This window comes from Spinacia oleracea, chromosome 2 (genome assembly GCF_020520425.1).
Source record: "Spinacia oleracea cultivar Varoflay chromosome 2, BTI_SOV_V1, whole genome shotgun sequence".
Lineage (NCBI taxonomy): Eukaryota > Viridiplantae > Streptophyta > Magnoliopsida > Caryophyllales > Amaranthaceae > Spinacia > Spinacia oleracea.
In genome coordinates, this window is record NC_079488.1 from 18,664,833 (window position 1) to 18,680,744 (window position 15,912).

Consider the following 15,912-nt stretch of genomic DNA (forward strand, 5'->3'; position numbering starts at 1 on the left):
TTTATTATAAAAGAGACTGTCTATTTAATATTTAATATTTAATATTCAGACAAAACATTTTGATAATTTATTTACCAAAATGCCTCTTGATATGCTTTGCTCGCCAATTTGTGGAGCTCCAACATTCGAGAGGTTGGTTCTTTTCAAGTAACAATTTCTCTCTCTACTCTTATCAATATTCAACACAACTTCTCCTCTCAATCTCTAATTTGCCTAATTATAGAGGTTCTACTCTAACAAACAATCTTCTTCTTCAAACTACTAAGTACTAACATCTTAATTATAATTCTACTACCTAGAGTGCTCCACCCCCAAACTCTTGATGCTTAGCCGTTGGTTTAACTTCTTTTAAACTGTGATGATGAAACATGAGGACTACTCAATAGCTGAAGCCAATGTTAAGATTTGGGGCAATACCTGATATTATCATGAATAGCATCCCAGCCAAAATGGGTGTGGCCAAACACATGGCATGCAGCTTCACTCCCCTTGTCACCATGTATAGACCTTACTCGAGCCTCGAGAAAGCTGGAACCGATCATTTTAGGAAGGTTTGGATAGAAAAGCATTCTTTTCTCTGGACAAAGGTCTTGCCTGTGAAAAATTTTAAAAAATTAGCACATTGCTCGCATATTAGTGGCACTCCATCTTATACAAAATATCACCCTTCAAACAGGAACCACCCCCCGTCCCCCAACCCCCCCTATCTCTCTTCCCTAACACACACACGGAAAGGAATGAACATTATGTTCCTCTCAATTACAGACAAAGTAGAAAGGAGTCATAACAAGATACGAGGAGGGAAAACAGTAATTTGAATGCAAACTAGAAAAGCTAGCTATAAACTTACCTAGGAACAAAATGGGAAAATGTAATTACTTTTTTACATTTTTTCTGTATCTCTTCAATTAAATGGGCATGTTTCCCATTCATTGCATCGAAATGCCGAGCAAGAGAATCATCCCTATCACAGAGCTCAGCAGACCATCTGCAGGCATGAAAATCTTTACATACCTACAAAAAATGCCCATGGAATGAAGGCATGGTTAGACTTTTCACTAAAAGTTTGAAAGTGGAAGTTAATTTTATCAAATAAAATTACTAAATAAACAAAAGGCTACACTGTCGACAACTAGCCAAAAAAATAGAGAACTAAACTTCTATCAAAAAAGTTCAACAGTAACCTATGTTGTACAGAAGCTAAGAATAATCACAGCAACAAGATCATAATTAAGATTCAGAAATGCTCACTAGGTTAAGAGAGATTTACCATCTTCAAGGAAGGAACTCTTATTCCAGTTATGTCCGTCTCTGTGTCAAAACTCTAAAATCCATACAGCTCTAATCAGGAAATCGTCATCAAAATTCAATCCAACAATAGCAATATGGAAGAAGGTGAAACACAAACCAAAAAACAAAAACAAAAAGAAACTTGTAACTAACCTCATGATGCCACGAGAAGAGGGGTATGATTCCCAAATCACCTATGATCAGAGGGTTTGATTCCACTCCAAGTTCACCACATGCATGAAGCAGCGCATTGAGCTTGTCAAGTGAATCAAGCTGACAAATATCACTAGCATCAGAAATTATGGAAATACTTTAAGCCTGCATAAAGCAAAAACTACCCATGCAGGGTTAAATGAAGTTAGAGACTATATAAAACCGAGATGTCTTGCAGCAGCTAGTTCAACATATTTACAGCATGCTTTGTCAACGAACAGGGGAAGTAGCATTGAAAAAGAACAGAAAACTTCAAACAATTGAGAAGGCATTCATACTGGGTTAAAAAACTAACCAACTAGGTCATCATTAGAGGGTAATTTATGACTTAATAGATGTGATCCCCTGCATTTATTGTTTTTTCCTCTTTCTTGATTAGCATCAAAGATCATTTATATAAATATCTTTCTGAATTCCAACCATTCAATTTGTTTTAACTTTTTGAGATCCTGATTCTATGGTTTTTATCACCCCTCCGCCTTATCTGCAGTTTTTCACATCCAAATAATTTCATGCTACATACTCCATAACTGACTGTTCATACAGTATTGGAAGCATTCAAATCGACCAAGCATTTTGAGAACAGGTTTTTTGACTCCTACGCTTAAGGGGTACTTTTAAATAGCAGATTGCAACCAAACATGAACTAAGGGAAAGCATGCACTCCAACTACATTCTTATGAAGAGAAAGGAGAAAAAAATGGTATCAAGAAAAGGGAAAATTTCTGATTCTTACAAAGTCTTCCCCCTCCTTGCGGCACCAAAGATCATGGTTTCCCGGCACAAAGAAGACATGCTTGAATCTTCTAGTTAAAAGAGACATAGTCGAGAAGAACTTATCATATGTCTCTGCCACATCCCCTGCAACAAGAAGGATATCCTCCTGGTGGCTTCTGGAAGATATGCACTTTACCCAAGCCATGTTCTCTGCATAATCAGTATGCAAGTCTGAGACCACAAAGACGCGTATATTCTCCATTTTTTTATGCACTGAAGCAGATATCCTAGAACTTCTAGTACCAACCCTATTAATTCTGCTTCTGGACCTTCTCCATGCTAGCTCTCTTGATATACTGTTTGCACACTGACCTGAATGTGATATACTTCGAAAAGTTAACGAAAACCCTCCTACCATTTGGCACTCCAAAGGGTCGATTTTCCCTAGATTCTGAGCCTGAGAAAAGATAAACAATATAAGGAGAAAATTCTTAAAATATAGGCATCATGCTTATTTCCAGCATAAACCATAGGATTCCTGACTCTATTAAATGAAACTCAGGTGTATGGAAGTATAAAACTATCATAACAAAATGATTGGCAACCGCCAGCCGTGAATTTCAAGGTTCATTATACACTTACACCAAGGCTAAATCACTGGGGGAGCATAAGTTTAAATAACACTCTTGAAAGTACTCTTTCTAATTCTTGACCAAATCCCCATGTATACACTACAGTATTTGGTACTCCATATATGCCAATACAAGATTAGCAAATTAACATTCCGTGCATATGGCTAATAATGTGTTTCCCTAGGATTATCTTAGCTTGGAAACCATCAGCTTTCACGGTTAATATCAAGTTTTGTTCTAGTCAATTAGTTCACTACTTCACTGTCATGTGCAACCTGTGAATTGCAAGTATGCATTTGATTGCTCCTTTGTATATGCTTTTAATACTGTAAAGGAAAGAGAGCCTCTCTGGGCTGATCTGAAGATGTTGGCAAATGGTATTCAAGGTCCCTGGATGCTGTTGGGAGATTTAATGTGGTGTTAAATTCTGATGACAGAATTGAATCCCCTGTGAGATTGAATGCAATGCAAGACTTCAGGGCGTGTGTAGACTAGAGCTGTGTGAAGTGCAAGATATTAAATCAAGTGGAAATTTTTTACTTGGAATAATAAACAGGAGGGTAATAGGAGAGGTTTTTCAAACATCGATAGGGTTTTAGCTAATGAAAAATGGCTTGACTGTTTTGAAAATGCTGAAGTTTGTTAAATGAACGAGGGGGAGTTTGACCACTGCCCCGGTCTGGTGTCTGTATACCAGGTATTCTAGGATGGAGGAAACCTTTCAGATCGATATTTCTCTATGTGGAAGCTAGCTCCTAACTTGGAGGATATTGTGAGGCACACCTGGAAAGTGTAACTGAAGACCTATTTCTTGTTGCAACTTTGTGTATAAGTGCATCTCCGAGATGATATGTGATCGATTGAGAGGGATCCTTTCTTGTTTGATTGCTGAGAACCAAGGAGCATTTGTGCACAGTAGGTTCATAGCGCACAATACCACGGTATGTTAGGATTTGGTTAGGCAATATGGGAGGAAGATACCTTTCCTGGGTCCCTGATCAAGTTGGATTTAAAAATAGCATAGAACATTGTGGAATGGGAATTTCTTGGAGAAATGACGACTGCTTTGAAATTTCCAAAGGAATTTGTTGAGTTGATAACGGTGTGTGTTTTTCTTCTCCAAAGTGTTCGCTGATGATCAGTGGCTCTATGGATGGCATTTTAAAATCAGAAGGGGCTTGAGACAAGGGGACCCTTTATCACCGTTGTTGTTTATCCTATGTGTTGACGCAATTTGGAAGGTGGACCATGGTGCACAGTGAGCATGGTGTGAAGGAATTATGTCCTTAGACATTTCCGGCAATTACTAAATATAAATAGGAATTAATTATGAAGATAATAAGTTAATTATTTTAGTAATCATATTTGCTTGCTAGAGAATAAATGTGATTAGTAGGACAATATTGATTGGACCTACAACTAAAATATATTAATCCTATAAGGTCACACATATAAGCACTAATTGGAATGGGCCCAAAAGGCCCGATGGCAACCGGTCTATTAAGGGAAAGAATGTTGGGCTTTGGTTTTGTGTTAACCTAAAACTCTCACATTATAATAGTTATAATGTCAGGGATTTAGAAATTACGTTCATTCAATATCTGACAAAAGGGAAAACACAAAAACCCTAATTCTATTTCTCTGAAACGCCGTTCTTCCCAAACAAAGCAAGAGATTGATCGTGATCGTTCTCTTCCATACTAGCATACGTGGGATTCAATTGGTGCTTGTGGACTAAGTAGAGGAGCAACAAGTGGGGCTCTAAAATCTTTGAAGCTTGCACACGAACGGGAGAACACGCTACAAAGGTGATTATTCTTTCGACTTAATCTGATCTATATTATTGTTATGCATGTGATATTGTTATGCATGTGATCCTGTGATAGATGTTAGGAAATTGTTTCCTGAAATTCCGCTTTATGCATCTATATGTTCCTACAGTGGTATCAGTTTTAGCCTCTTGCATAATATTTTATGATCATGATTGTATGCAACATTATTATTTTGATTCAATTAAGGGAAGATTTATTTATGGCTTGAATTTGCAAAATTAATATATGATATTAATTGATTGGAATCATTAAATCGTGATTTAATTAATTTTTGCTCAAAATAAATTTATAAAATTCCGAAATTTTTATCACAGGGTCGAAATTAACAGTTAATATCACATAAAAATTTTCGGATTTTTTAAAATTAAATTCGTCAGATTTTAAATTATTTAATGGTTAATAAGATTAATCATGGAAATAATTTGTTAACAATTAAAGATTTGATTTTTAATTTGTTAAATAAATCTACTGATTATCCCCTAATTTTTATACAATAGCCAAAAAATTTTGGTAATTTTTTAACTAATTTTCGGAATTTTTGTATATTAATTATTGAATTTGGTTAATTTTTATGTTTAATTCGTTTAATCATAAAATTTAAGGATAACAATTAAAATTTTTGATTTTATTTGTTAAGAAAATTCAATAGATCTGCCTGGTAATTTAATTCGAATTTTTCGGATTATAATTGTTATTTTCTTGAATTATTTGAATAAAATGAGATAATTATGCCTTAAATTTTGAATTCTTGTTAGATTTAATTTTAATAAAGATTTTAAATTGAAATCTAACTTCTAACAACCCTAAAATTCAGTTTAAGGATTGTTAATTTATTCAAATTTTTTGCCATAATTTTCGGATTATCACACCTAATTAAATTTCTTAATCTTTAAACAAAAGTTGGATAAAGATTAGTTTAAATTGATTAATTGTTACACAATTTAATGAAATTGCCCACCATGGCTGGGTGGCCACCACCCGCGGCGGTGGAGCCACGGTGGAGGGTGAATTAGGGCTGTGTTCCGGCAGAAGAAGGGGCGGCGGCAAGCGGCAGTAAGGGCGGTAGTAAGGGCGGCGTGTGACGCTGCTGTTGCGCCTGCCTCGCTGGTTGGCTTGTCTGCCGTCTTCTGCTGGTAGCTGATTTCGACTGGGGAAGGTTTATGCAACCGGAAAATGGCCGGCGGCCTTCGTCGTTGTTGGCCGGTGTGACTGGGTTCGGCTTTCTGTGCTTCACGGCGAGGCAGGGGGTTGGTATGGGTGCCTGCCTGCTTGTTCTCATTATTTTAAAAAAAAAAAATTATCATCCCTCAGTTTCACGTGCACTTAAAAGGAGAATCTGATTTCCTAAACAAGTCCAAATTGGGAAAAGTTTATTTTAATTTAGTTTTTCTAAAGTTAAAATAATTTTATTTTGGTAATTTTGGAAAATAAGATTTTCTAAGTTGAGCATAATTAATATGTTTCTTTAAATGCAAATTCTTGATTAATGAGATTATTCTAGCCATATTTAAATAATAATTGAATTAAAATAATAAAGTTTCCTAAATAATTTTAAACTTAAATTGTTTAACTTTTTATAATTATTTTGGAAATATTATTTGCTTATTCACAGTTAATAAGTAAATAATTTGTGTTTAATATTGTTTGATATTATATGCGTGTATGGAATATATATGATATTTTGTTACAGGCGAGTGACTAGTATGGCCCAAAATAGGATAGAAAATACGATCTGCGTATCGTTTTGTATTCTTGTAAATTTTGAAATACGATCTGCGCATCGTTCTGTATTGTTGTAATTTAATTTAAAAGTTTAAATTAGATTATAAAGTTCGTATTATAAGCTCGATGGAGTAAGAAGGTTCAATCAGAAATTCAAGGATGGAGATCCAAGAAAGATGAACAGGAACCCAAGAAGATTTGAGCTTATTTTAGGGGCCATACTAGGATCACATTTATTTTTATGCATTTTATATTGCCTTAAAATGCTTATTGAGTTTATGTATGTGGTTATTTAAAGCAATGTGTTCACTTTTAATTAACCAACATAGTAAACTTAGGTCCCAAAATAATATTGAGTTTAAGTGCTTTTCCATTCAACACCTATAAAGCCTTAGATCATGAGTAATAGGTTCTGCCAAAACAGGGTGTTGCTTATAATTCCGGGGATAGTAGGGTAGGTTTTTGAAACTTACATGTTAATGTTTTGTTTAACTCAACAAAACTATCAAAAGACAAAGTTTTGGGTTTTGAAGCTAAGAGATAGGAAAATACAAAGAGTTGTTAACCTGTCTACCAAGAGTTATAATCAGTTATAATTAGTAAAATGTTTACTTACCTCGAATACTATAAATTAAAGTAGCAGGGCCAAAGTCCGTTTGATTGTAGTGGGAGGGGATCTTGGTTAATTCTTTATTCAATGGGGACCTCTAATTTTGAATAAAGGGTAGTAGTGAATTGAATTTGTTTAATTGCTACTTTTGATAAACATTATATTGAATCTTGCTTTACTTTTTATTGTAGTTATCATGTCTGGTGCAAACAACTCTACTTTTAACTTGCGCCCTCTAATTGAAAAAGACAAACTGAATGCTACCAACTTCCTAGAATGGCAAATGGCTGTGAGAATTGTTCTCGGAGCGGAAGGAAAAGAAAGTGTTCTTGACAATCCTCTCCCTGAACCCCTGCCAGAAAGTGCTACTGCAGATCAAAGGCGAGCTAGACAAACTCTAGAGGATAACTCCCTGCAAGTAACATGCTTGATGCTTGCTTGCATGGAACCAGAGTATCAAAAACGTTTTGATGGTCTGGATGCCTACAGCATAATCCAGCAACTGAAAACTCTGTTTCAGAAAAATGCTAGATTGGAGAGATTTGAAGCAAACTGCAAACTTCTAGATTCCAAGTTGGAAGAGGGGAAGCCCGTTGGTCCGCATGTGTTCGATTTGATTGGACATTTTCAGACCATAGAGAAATTGGGCTTCCCTTATCCTAAGGACCTGGCAACTGACATAGTCATCAGATCCTTGCCTGAAGATTTTCATAACTTTAAGTTGAACTTCTACATGCAAGGAGGGGAGGCTACCCTGCAAGAGTTGCATGGTTTTCTAATTCAGGCTGAGAGAAACTTACCAAGTAAACCTAAACATAAGGATGTTCTAATGGTTAGTAAAGGTAAGCAGTTCAAGAAGAAAGGGGCTCCCATGAAGAAGAACAAGGGCAAGGTAGTTGCCAATGAGAACTCTTCAACCAAGCCAAAGGCCACTCCCAAAGCTAAGGTAGCTGCTCAACATGAGTGCTACCACTGCCACAAGATTGGTCATTGGAAGAGGAACTGCCCCAAGTATCTGGAGGATAAGAAGACTGGTGCTTTAACTTCAGGTATCTATGTCATAGAAGTTAATTTAGCTACAACTGCTTCTTGGGTATTTGATACCGCTTGTGGATCTCACATTATTGGTAATGTGCAGGGACTAAAAAGAAGTAGGAGCTTGATAAAAGGCGAAGTGGATCTCCGAGTAGGCAATGGAGCAAGAGTTGCTGCTTTAGCTGTAGGAGATTATAGTTTACGCTTGCCTTCTGGTTTAATATTAGAACTTTATAATTGTTATTACGTTCCAGTTATTACCAAGAACATAATTTCTATTCCGATTTTGGATTCGGAAGGTTTTTCATTTCAAATTATGAATAATTGTTGTTCAGCATATTTGAATGGTATATTCTATGTCTCTGCTAAATTATCAAATGGTTTATATGTACTAGACTTACAAAACCATATCTATCACATAGAAAACAAGAAACACAAACCAAATGATTTGAACCCTACTTACCTATGGCATTGTCGATTAGGCCATATAAGCTCAAAGCGCATAGAGAAACTTCATAAGGATGGAATTCTCAAATCATTTGATTTTGAATCATTTGAAGTTTGTGAGTTTTGCTTAATGGGGAAAATGACAAAGTCTCCTTTCACAGGCTCAAGTGAAAGGGCCAATGATCTTTTAGCCCTCATACATACTGATGTGTGCGGACCTATGAGTACTTTGGCTAGGGGAGGGTACGGGTATTTCATTACTTTCACCGATGATGTGAGCAGATTTGGATATGTTTACCTCATGCGGCATAAGTCGGAATCCTTTGAAAAGTTCAAGGAATTCCAAAATGAAGTACAAAACCAACTTGGAAAGAAAATTAAAGCATTGCGATCCGATCGTGGTGGTGAATATTTATCTCAAGAGTTTGGTGATCATTTGAAAGATTGTGGAATACTTTCGCAATTGACTCCACCAGGGACACCACAGTTGAATGGGGTTTCCGAAAGAAGGAATCGAACTTTATTAGATATGGTTCGGTCCATGATGAGTCTTGCTAACCTTCCTGCCTCATTTTGGGGATTTGCGCTTGAAACAGCGGCATTCACACTCAACAGAGCTCCGTCCAAAACAGTAGAAAAGACGCCATATGAGATGTGGACTGGAAAAGTTCTGAAATTGTCTTTTCTAAGGACATGGGGTTGTGAAGTTTATGTAAAACGTTTACTTTCTTATAAGCTTTCACCCAAGTCCGATAAGTGTCTTTTTGTGGGTTACCCAAAACAGACTAAGGGATACTACTTCTACAACCAAAGCGAAAACAAAGTGTTTGTTGCTCGCGATGGTGTCTTACTGGAAAAGGAGTTTATTTCCAGAAAAACAAGTGGGAGTAATGTATATCTCGAAGAAATTCGAGATGAGCAACAAATGGATGAGGTTCACACCTCGTCAGAGACGACCCAGCATGAAAATGCTCAGGAGGCGGTGCATTCCATTCATGCGCCTTCTACCGTCCCACTTGGAGATAATCCATGCGAAGTCCCTCAACCTAATGAGGTGGAAACTTCTCCTGTTGTTCCCCAACGTAGGTCTAGTAGGACCGTCATTCCGTCAAAGAGATATATTGATTTCCTTTTGACTGAAAGTTCTGAAATAGAGATTTTAGAACATGAGGAACCTACTAGCTACACAAATGCTTTGACGAGTTAAGACTCCGAGAAATGGCTTGAAGCCATGAGATCCGAAATGGATTCGATGTTTGAAAATCAAGTATGGGACTTGGTTGCTTTGCCTGATGGGGTTAAACCCATAGGTTGCAAATGAATTTTCAAACTGAAAAAGGACAAAGATGGAAACATTGATGTCTTTAAGGCAAGACTAGTGGCAAAAGGTTTTAGACAAATTCATGGTATTGACTATGATGAAACCTTCTCACCAGTAGCCATGCTGAAATCCATCAGGATAATTCTTGCGATTGCTGCCTTTCATGACTATGAGATCTGGCAGATGGACGTCAAAACCGCTTTCTTGAATGGGTTCTTGAAAGAGGATGTGTACATGATACAACCACAAGGTTTTGAAGATCCAAACAGTCCAAGAAAAGTTTGCAAGCTTAAGAAGTCCATTTATGGGCTTAAGCAAGCATCCCGGAGTTGGAACCTCAGATTTGATGAGGCAATCAAATCTTTTGGCTTCCTTAGAAATGAAGAGGAATCTTGTATATACAAGAAGTTGAGTGGGAGTAGTATTGCTTTCCTGGTCTTGTATGTGGATGACATACTTCTCATAGGAAACGACAAGACCATGCTTGAGTCAGTCAAGGAATGGCTTAAAAGTTGTTTTTCCATGAAAGACCTAGGAGAAGCTGAGTACATCTTGGGAATAAGGATCCATAGAGATAGATCCAAAAGGCTGATTAGACTTAGCCAAGAGACTTATATTGATAAGGTTCTTGCAAGGTTCAAGCTGGAAAACTCCAAAAGAGGATTCATTCCCATGCAACATGGCATTTCACTTGGCAAGACTCAGTGTCCTTCGACACCTGATGAGGTCAAGCGCATGAGTAATGTCCCTTATGCTTCTGCAGTAGGGTCCATTATGTATGCCATGGTATGCACTCGACCGGATGTTGCATATGCTTTGAGTATGTGCAGCAGATACCAGTCAAACCCAGGAGAGGCGCACTGGATGGCAGCAAAGAATATCCTTAAGTACTTAAGAAGGACTAAGGATAATTTCTTGGTCTATGGTGGAGATAATGAGTTGGTTGCCACTGGATACACCGATGCAAGCTTCCAAAGTGACAAAGATGATTTCCGATCACAATCTGGTTTCATATTTTGTCTAAATGGAGGGGCTGTGAGCGGGAAGAGTTCTAAGCAGAGTACCATCGCAGATTCTACAACAGAGGCTGAGTATATTGCAGCAAGTGATGCAGCAAAAGAAGCTGTTTGGATCAAAAAGTTCATTAGTGAACTTGGTGTAGTTCCTAGCATTGAAAATGGCATTGAGTTATATTGTGACAACAATGGTGCCATTTCTCAGTCCAAGGAACCCAGATCGCACCAAAAATCCAAACATGTGGTCAGGAGATTCCATCTTATTCGAGAGATCGTTGAAAGAGGGGATGTGAAAGTAAGCAAGGTTCATACTGAGGATAACGTGGCTGATCCTCTGACTAAACCGCTTGCTCAACCTAAGCATGAGAGTCATACTAGGTCTATGGGGCTTAGGCATATGGGAGAATGGCTTTAGTTTGTTTACTTTATGTTTACAATTGTAAAGACATTTATTATGCTTTGAATGTTTATCAATAAAAGTTCATTCTTATTTAATTGTTTGGTTTAGTATTAAATAAAATGTCCAAATAACTTGTGTTTTCAAATAGGATTATCGAAAACGTTTTGATAATGGAACCCTTTAAAGTGAACTGAAATCACAACTTATTAAGTCCCTAGTCTGAATCACTAAATTGGACATAAGTGATTTATGAGAAGACTAGCATGTAATGAATTGATAGTGCAGTTCAATGGGCTATGGAGACATAGGGATGTCTAATTGATTATATGGATGTATACTTGATGCATTGAGACTTGACCTAACTAGATTCTAAAAGTAGAATCAAAATTCTATATTTAGTGGATTCCTTAGACATGAGTATGTCTTAATAACCATGAAACAATTAGTTTAACCTTGACTCTGTTAAACGCCGCGCCGTAAAAGGAGGTTATAAAAGCAGTGATCAGGTGGGCTAAGAATTGAGTGGGAGTAATGGTCATACAAGAGTGAATAAGTCCTCCTATTTGATAGGAATGGTGTCTGGGCCTCTTGATGAGCGAGAACTGAAAAATTGCATGGCCATGCGGAATGGGATTAAAATGTTAATCTTTATTTGAACAGTTCGAACTCGGCGATCAAGAAACTAGAATTTGAGAATAACAGTGTGTTATCAAATTTTGGCATTAAGAGACTTAAGGAATTTAGCATTGCGTTCTTGTCTTCGGACAAGTGGGAGATTGAAGGAATTATGTCCTTAGACATTTCCGGCAATTACTAAATATAAATAGGAATTAATTATGAAGATAATAAGTTAATTATTTTAGTAATCATATTTGCTTGCTAGAGAATAAATGTGATTAGTAGGACAATATTGATTGGACCTACAACTAAAATATATTAATCCTATAAGGTCACACATATAAGCACTAATTGGAATGGGCCCAAAAGGCCCGATGGCAACCGGTCTATTAAGGGAAAGAATGTTGGGCTTTGGTTTTGTGTTAACCTAAAACTCTCACATTATAATAGTTATAATGTCAGGGATTTAGAAATTACGTTCATTCAATATCTGACAAAAGGGAAAACACAAAAACCCTAATTCTATTTCTCTGAAACGCCGTTCTTGCCAAACAAAGCAAGAGATTGATCGTGATCGTTCTCTTCCGTACTAGCATACGTGGGATTCAATTGGTGCTTGTGGACTAAGTAGAGTAGCAACAAGTGGGGCTCTAAGATGTTTGAAGCTTGCATACGAACGGAAGAACACGCTACAAAGGTGATTATTCTTTCGACTTAATCTAATCTATATTATTGTTATGCATGTGATCCTGTGATAGATGTTAGGAAATTGTTTCCTGAAATTCCGCTTTATGCATCTATATGTTCCTACATGGTGCACCTTAAGAACATTAGTATATAATTAAAAGAACATCTGGTTACGTGAAACGAACATGAATACATTTTTTATTTATATTTTTAATAATAGTGAAATAATAAATTATATTTTTATAACAGAAAAGTAAAATATTATACCGCATGTTCTTTTGTCATGGTGTCATGTTCTTTTATATATGCACATATGTTCTTTTGGTGCACCATGCTCACTGTGCACTATGGTCCATAGTCCACGGATTGTATGTGTTGAATATTTATCTAGAATTCTGAAGATGGTGGGAGATAGAAATGAATTTAAGTTTCATCCTAGATGTAGAGGATTGAAACTGACTCGTCTTATTCCGTAAAGGTAAGCTTCGTTCTATGAAATTTCTTATGAAGGGTTTCGATTTATTTTCCAGGAGCACGGGATTACAAGCAAGCCCTCGAAAAACCTCTATCTATTGTTGTGGCACAGGGGAGAGAGATTTTTGAGATTCTGCACGTGACTGGATTTGCTCAAGGTCATTTCCCATTTAGGTGCCTAAGACTGAATATCTTCCGCTGAGTTTGAGCACTTGGTGGATAGAATGTATGCTAGATAAAGTTTGGACTTCAAAAATTCTTTCTTTTGCAGGAGTGTTTCTTAGTATCAAGGTATATTGGGGTCAAATAGTAGTGCTTCCTAAATCTATTTTTAATTCCTTGTATGACATATGTAGGGCTTACTTTTGGTTTTGAAATGTAAATTGCAATTCCCATGGGTATGTCGCTTGGGACAGTGTTGGTCAAAAGAGAAAACTATGCTGGCTTGGGGATCAGGGGTATCGAAATGTGGGACAAGGCTTCTTTAGGAAAGCACATTTGGGATTTAGCATCAAACCAGGAAAACATCTGTGTTAAATGGGTTAATTACTTAATTGGTTGTATCAAAAACCAAAACTAGTGAGAGTATACACCAAAGATTACCTGCAGGTGGTCATAGAAGATATGTGTCGTAAAGGATAAGATAAAAAGTGTTTGTATTCCTGCTTAGTTGGGGAACGGATGCAAGTATTCAATAAGCAATTGGGATAATGTATGCGGCACTAAAGCCTACACCGGATAGATGCAATTGGGATAATAATATCTGGGAGAGAAATGCCATTCTCAAACACAAATTTATTGCCTGGCTAACTTTAATGCAGAGGTTGAAGACAAAAGATAGACTGTTATATTTCGTCATGGTTTCAGATAAGTTGTGCTTACTGTGTGGAGTTGCAGACGAGTCTCACAATTACATTTTCTTTGATTGTGTTTATAGCAAAAAAATGTACTGAATCCGTGTGAAACTGGATTGGTTTCAGGTACAAGTTCAAGAACCTTAGTGGTCTAATCAGGTGCATGAGGAGAGTCAAGTGTTCAAAATTCAGGAAAGTGCATGCTATGATTTATCAGCTAGGGAAAAACAGGAATATTGTTCTTTGGTATTAGAGATGGCCAGTGGGTCGGGTTCGACCCAACCACCCTGACACAGCCCATAGTGGGTCACGTGGGTCGAACCCACTTATGACCCATGACACAACCCGCCCAACCCGGATATTTTTTTTGGTGTGTTGTGGGCCGAACTTTTTCAACACAACTCATTTCGACTCACCCCATCGGACCCAACACAACCCACCACGGCACACCCGACCCACCCAACCCAACACACGAAACCAACCCACCCAACCCATCCTAATTTGAACAACTTTGTATGTTTAAAATGCTAATAGATTTTAATTTTATAGTGTAAATATACATTAACCACATTTATGTGAGTATGGGAATAACATAAAAGTTAATTATTTTAAGTTCATACAAAATTTGTAACTTTTTAACGCTTAAGTAATCGTTCAAACCCACATGACCCACATGCCACATCAGTTACTAAAACTCATATAAACCCACCAAACCCATCTAACCCATCGAAATCACATCTGCCGTAACCCATCAAACCCATCGGACCCACCCGACCCGCACAACCCACCTCGACCCACGACCCACGTGACCCGCGACCCATCATGTACTTTGTCCATTTTTTCGGACACAACCCACGACTCGACACACCCTAGTTTAAATGAGGCGGGTCGTGTGTCAATTATCCCCGACCCACGACCCACCAGACCCACCCACGACCCACCAAACCCACCCACAACCCACCCAACGCGCCACGTTGGCCATCTCTATTTGGTATCAACATTTGATGGGTGTAGATAATTTTGTAAAGATATAGAATTACAGTTGTAAATCCTAGGATTAGTGCTCAGTGTAAAACTTGGTTTGACAGCATTTGTCACTAAGATTTTTCCTGGGTTTTTTTTTTATGCACTGAGGTTGTTTCTTAGGCTTGCTAGCCTATCGGTTCTTTGAGTTCTCTGGCTTTGTTCCATGGTCCCTCCTAGATGGTTTGGCGGTGCCAGTTTACTCTTGGATTGCAATATAAATTCTTCCTTATATCAAACAAATGTAATAATTACTCAACTTACACTTCCTTTATGAACCCTTAAATTAGAAACTGTAATAGCTCAAATGGGCATCGTTCAAGAAAAATTAAACATCTAAAGAAGGAAATAAGAAAACATGGGTAATTAATCAGAGTATAGCAAATTGACCCTGAAACATATCAGAAAATTAAAAATTAAAAAAAAGAAGAAGGAAGGGGCATGTTCATGTAAGAGATGAGAAAATACCGAATAAAACCAGGGAATCAAGGAACCACAATGGTGCTCGATTTGGGTAGCCAGATGCCAGATTCTTCAGGTTTTGAGCCGAATATGGAAATTTTGATCATTGATTAAGTTGAGCGTCTTTTCTCAAGCTTATTGATGTCTTAATTGTTTTTGTGGATGAAGATTGAAGAACGAGCAGTCGTCGGTTATGCACTTGTTTCACCCATTTAGCTTTTTTTACTTTCGTTTTTTTACTTAACTAGTTTTTGGGCCCGTTCGTCGAACGGACTGGTTATATATTGGTCGAGTAATGGAATTTAGAAGTTATGTTGCTCTTAAGTATGTATTAGAAGGTGTTTAAACCAAATTACAATAATTAAAACTTTAACATATGAAGTCTTGTCTTTTTAATCATTACATTTTTCTGCTTATGTTCATCTTCCCTGAAAAAAATAGATTCACTTTAAATCACTTATTACCACCAATAACATATCATTTGTACAAAGACCAAACAAATTTGCAACTATTACAATTTACGACTATACTCATGTTATCCAATTAAGGGAAAGACTTA

General features: G+C 37.1%; 1 protein-coding gene across 1 annotated transcript; it reads right to left on the reverse strand.

Moving 5' to 3' along the window:
• Positions 1–946: 946 nt before the first annotated feature.
• On the reverse strand, positions 947–15,563 carry LOC110805784 (uncharacterized). Its single transcript, XM_056836529.1, has 5 exons — positions 15,360–15,563; positions 2,240–2,677; positions 1,444–1,563; positions 1,271–1,341; positions 947–1,014 (listed from the first exon to the last, which is right to left on the reverse strand). Exons 2-4 carry the CDS (start codon positions 2,636–2,638, stop codon positions 1,300–1,302), a joined length of 561 nt encoding a protein of 186 aa, XP_056692507.1. The 5' UTR covers positions 2,639–2,677; positions 15,360–15,563; the 3' UTR covers positions 947–1,014; positions 1,271–1,299.
• Between the last annotated feature and the right edge of the window lie 349 nt (positions 15,564–15,912).

Bases quoted from the DNA above. Each gene is read 5' to 3' on its own strand.
- LOC110805784 (XM_056836529.1), bottom strand. From the start codon at position 2,638: ATGGTAGGAGGGTTTTCGTTAACTTTTCGAAGTATATCACATTCAGGT. The intron at 1,564-2,239 runs GTAAGAATCAGA...GATATTTGTCAG, and splicing joins GCAAGGAGGGGGAAGACTTT to CTTGATTCACTTGACAAGCT. The intron at 1,342-1,443 runs GTTAGTTACAAG...TTTCCTGATTAG, and splicing joins TCTTCTCGTGGCATCATGAG to AGCTGTATGGATTTTAGAGT.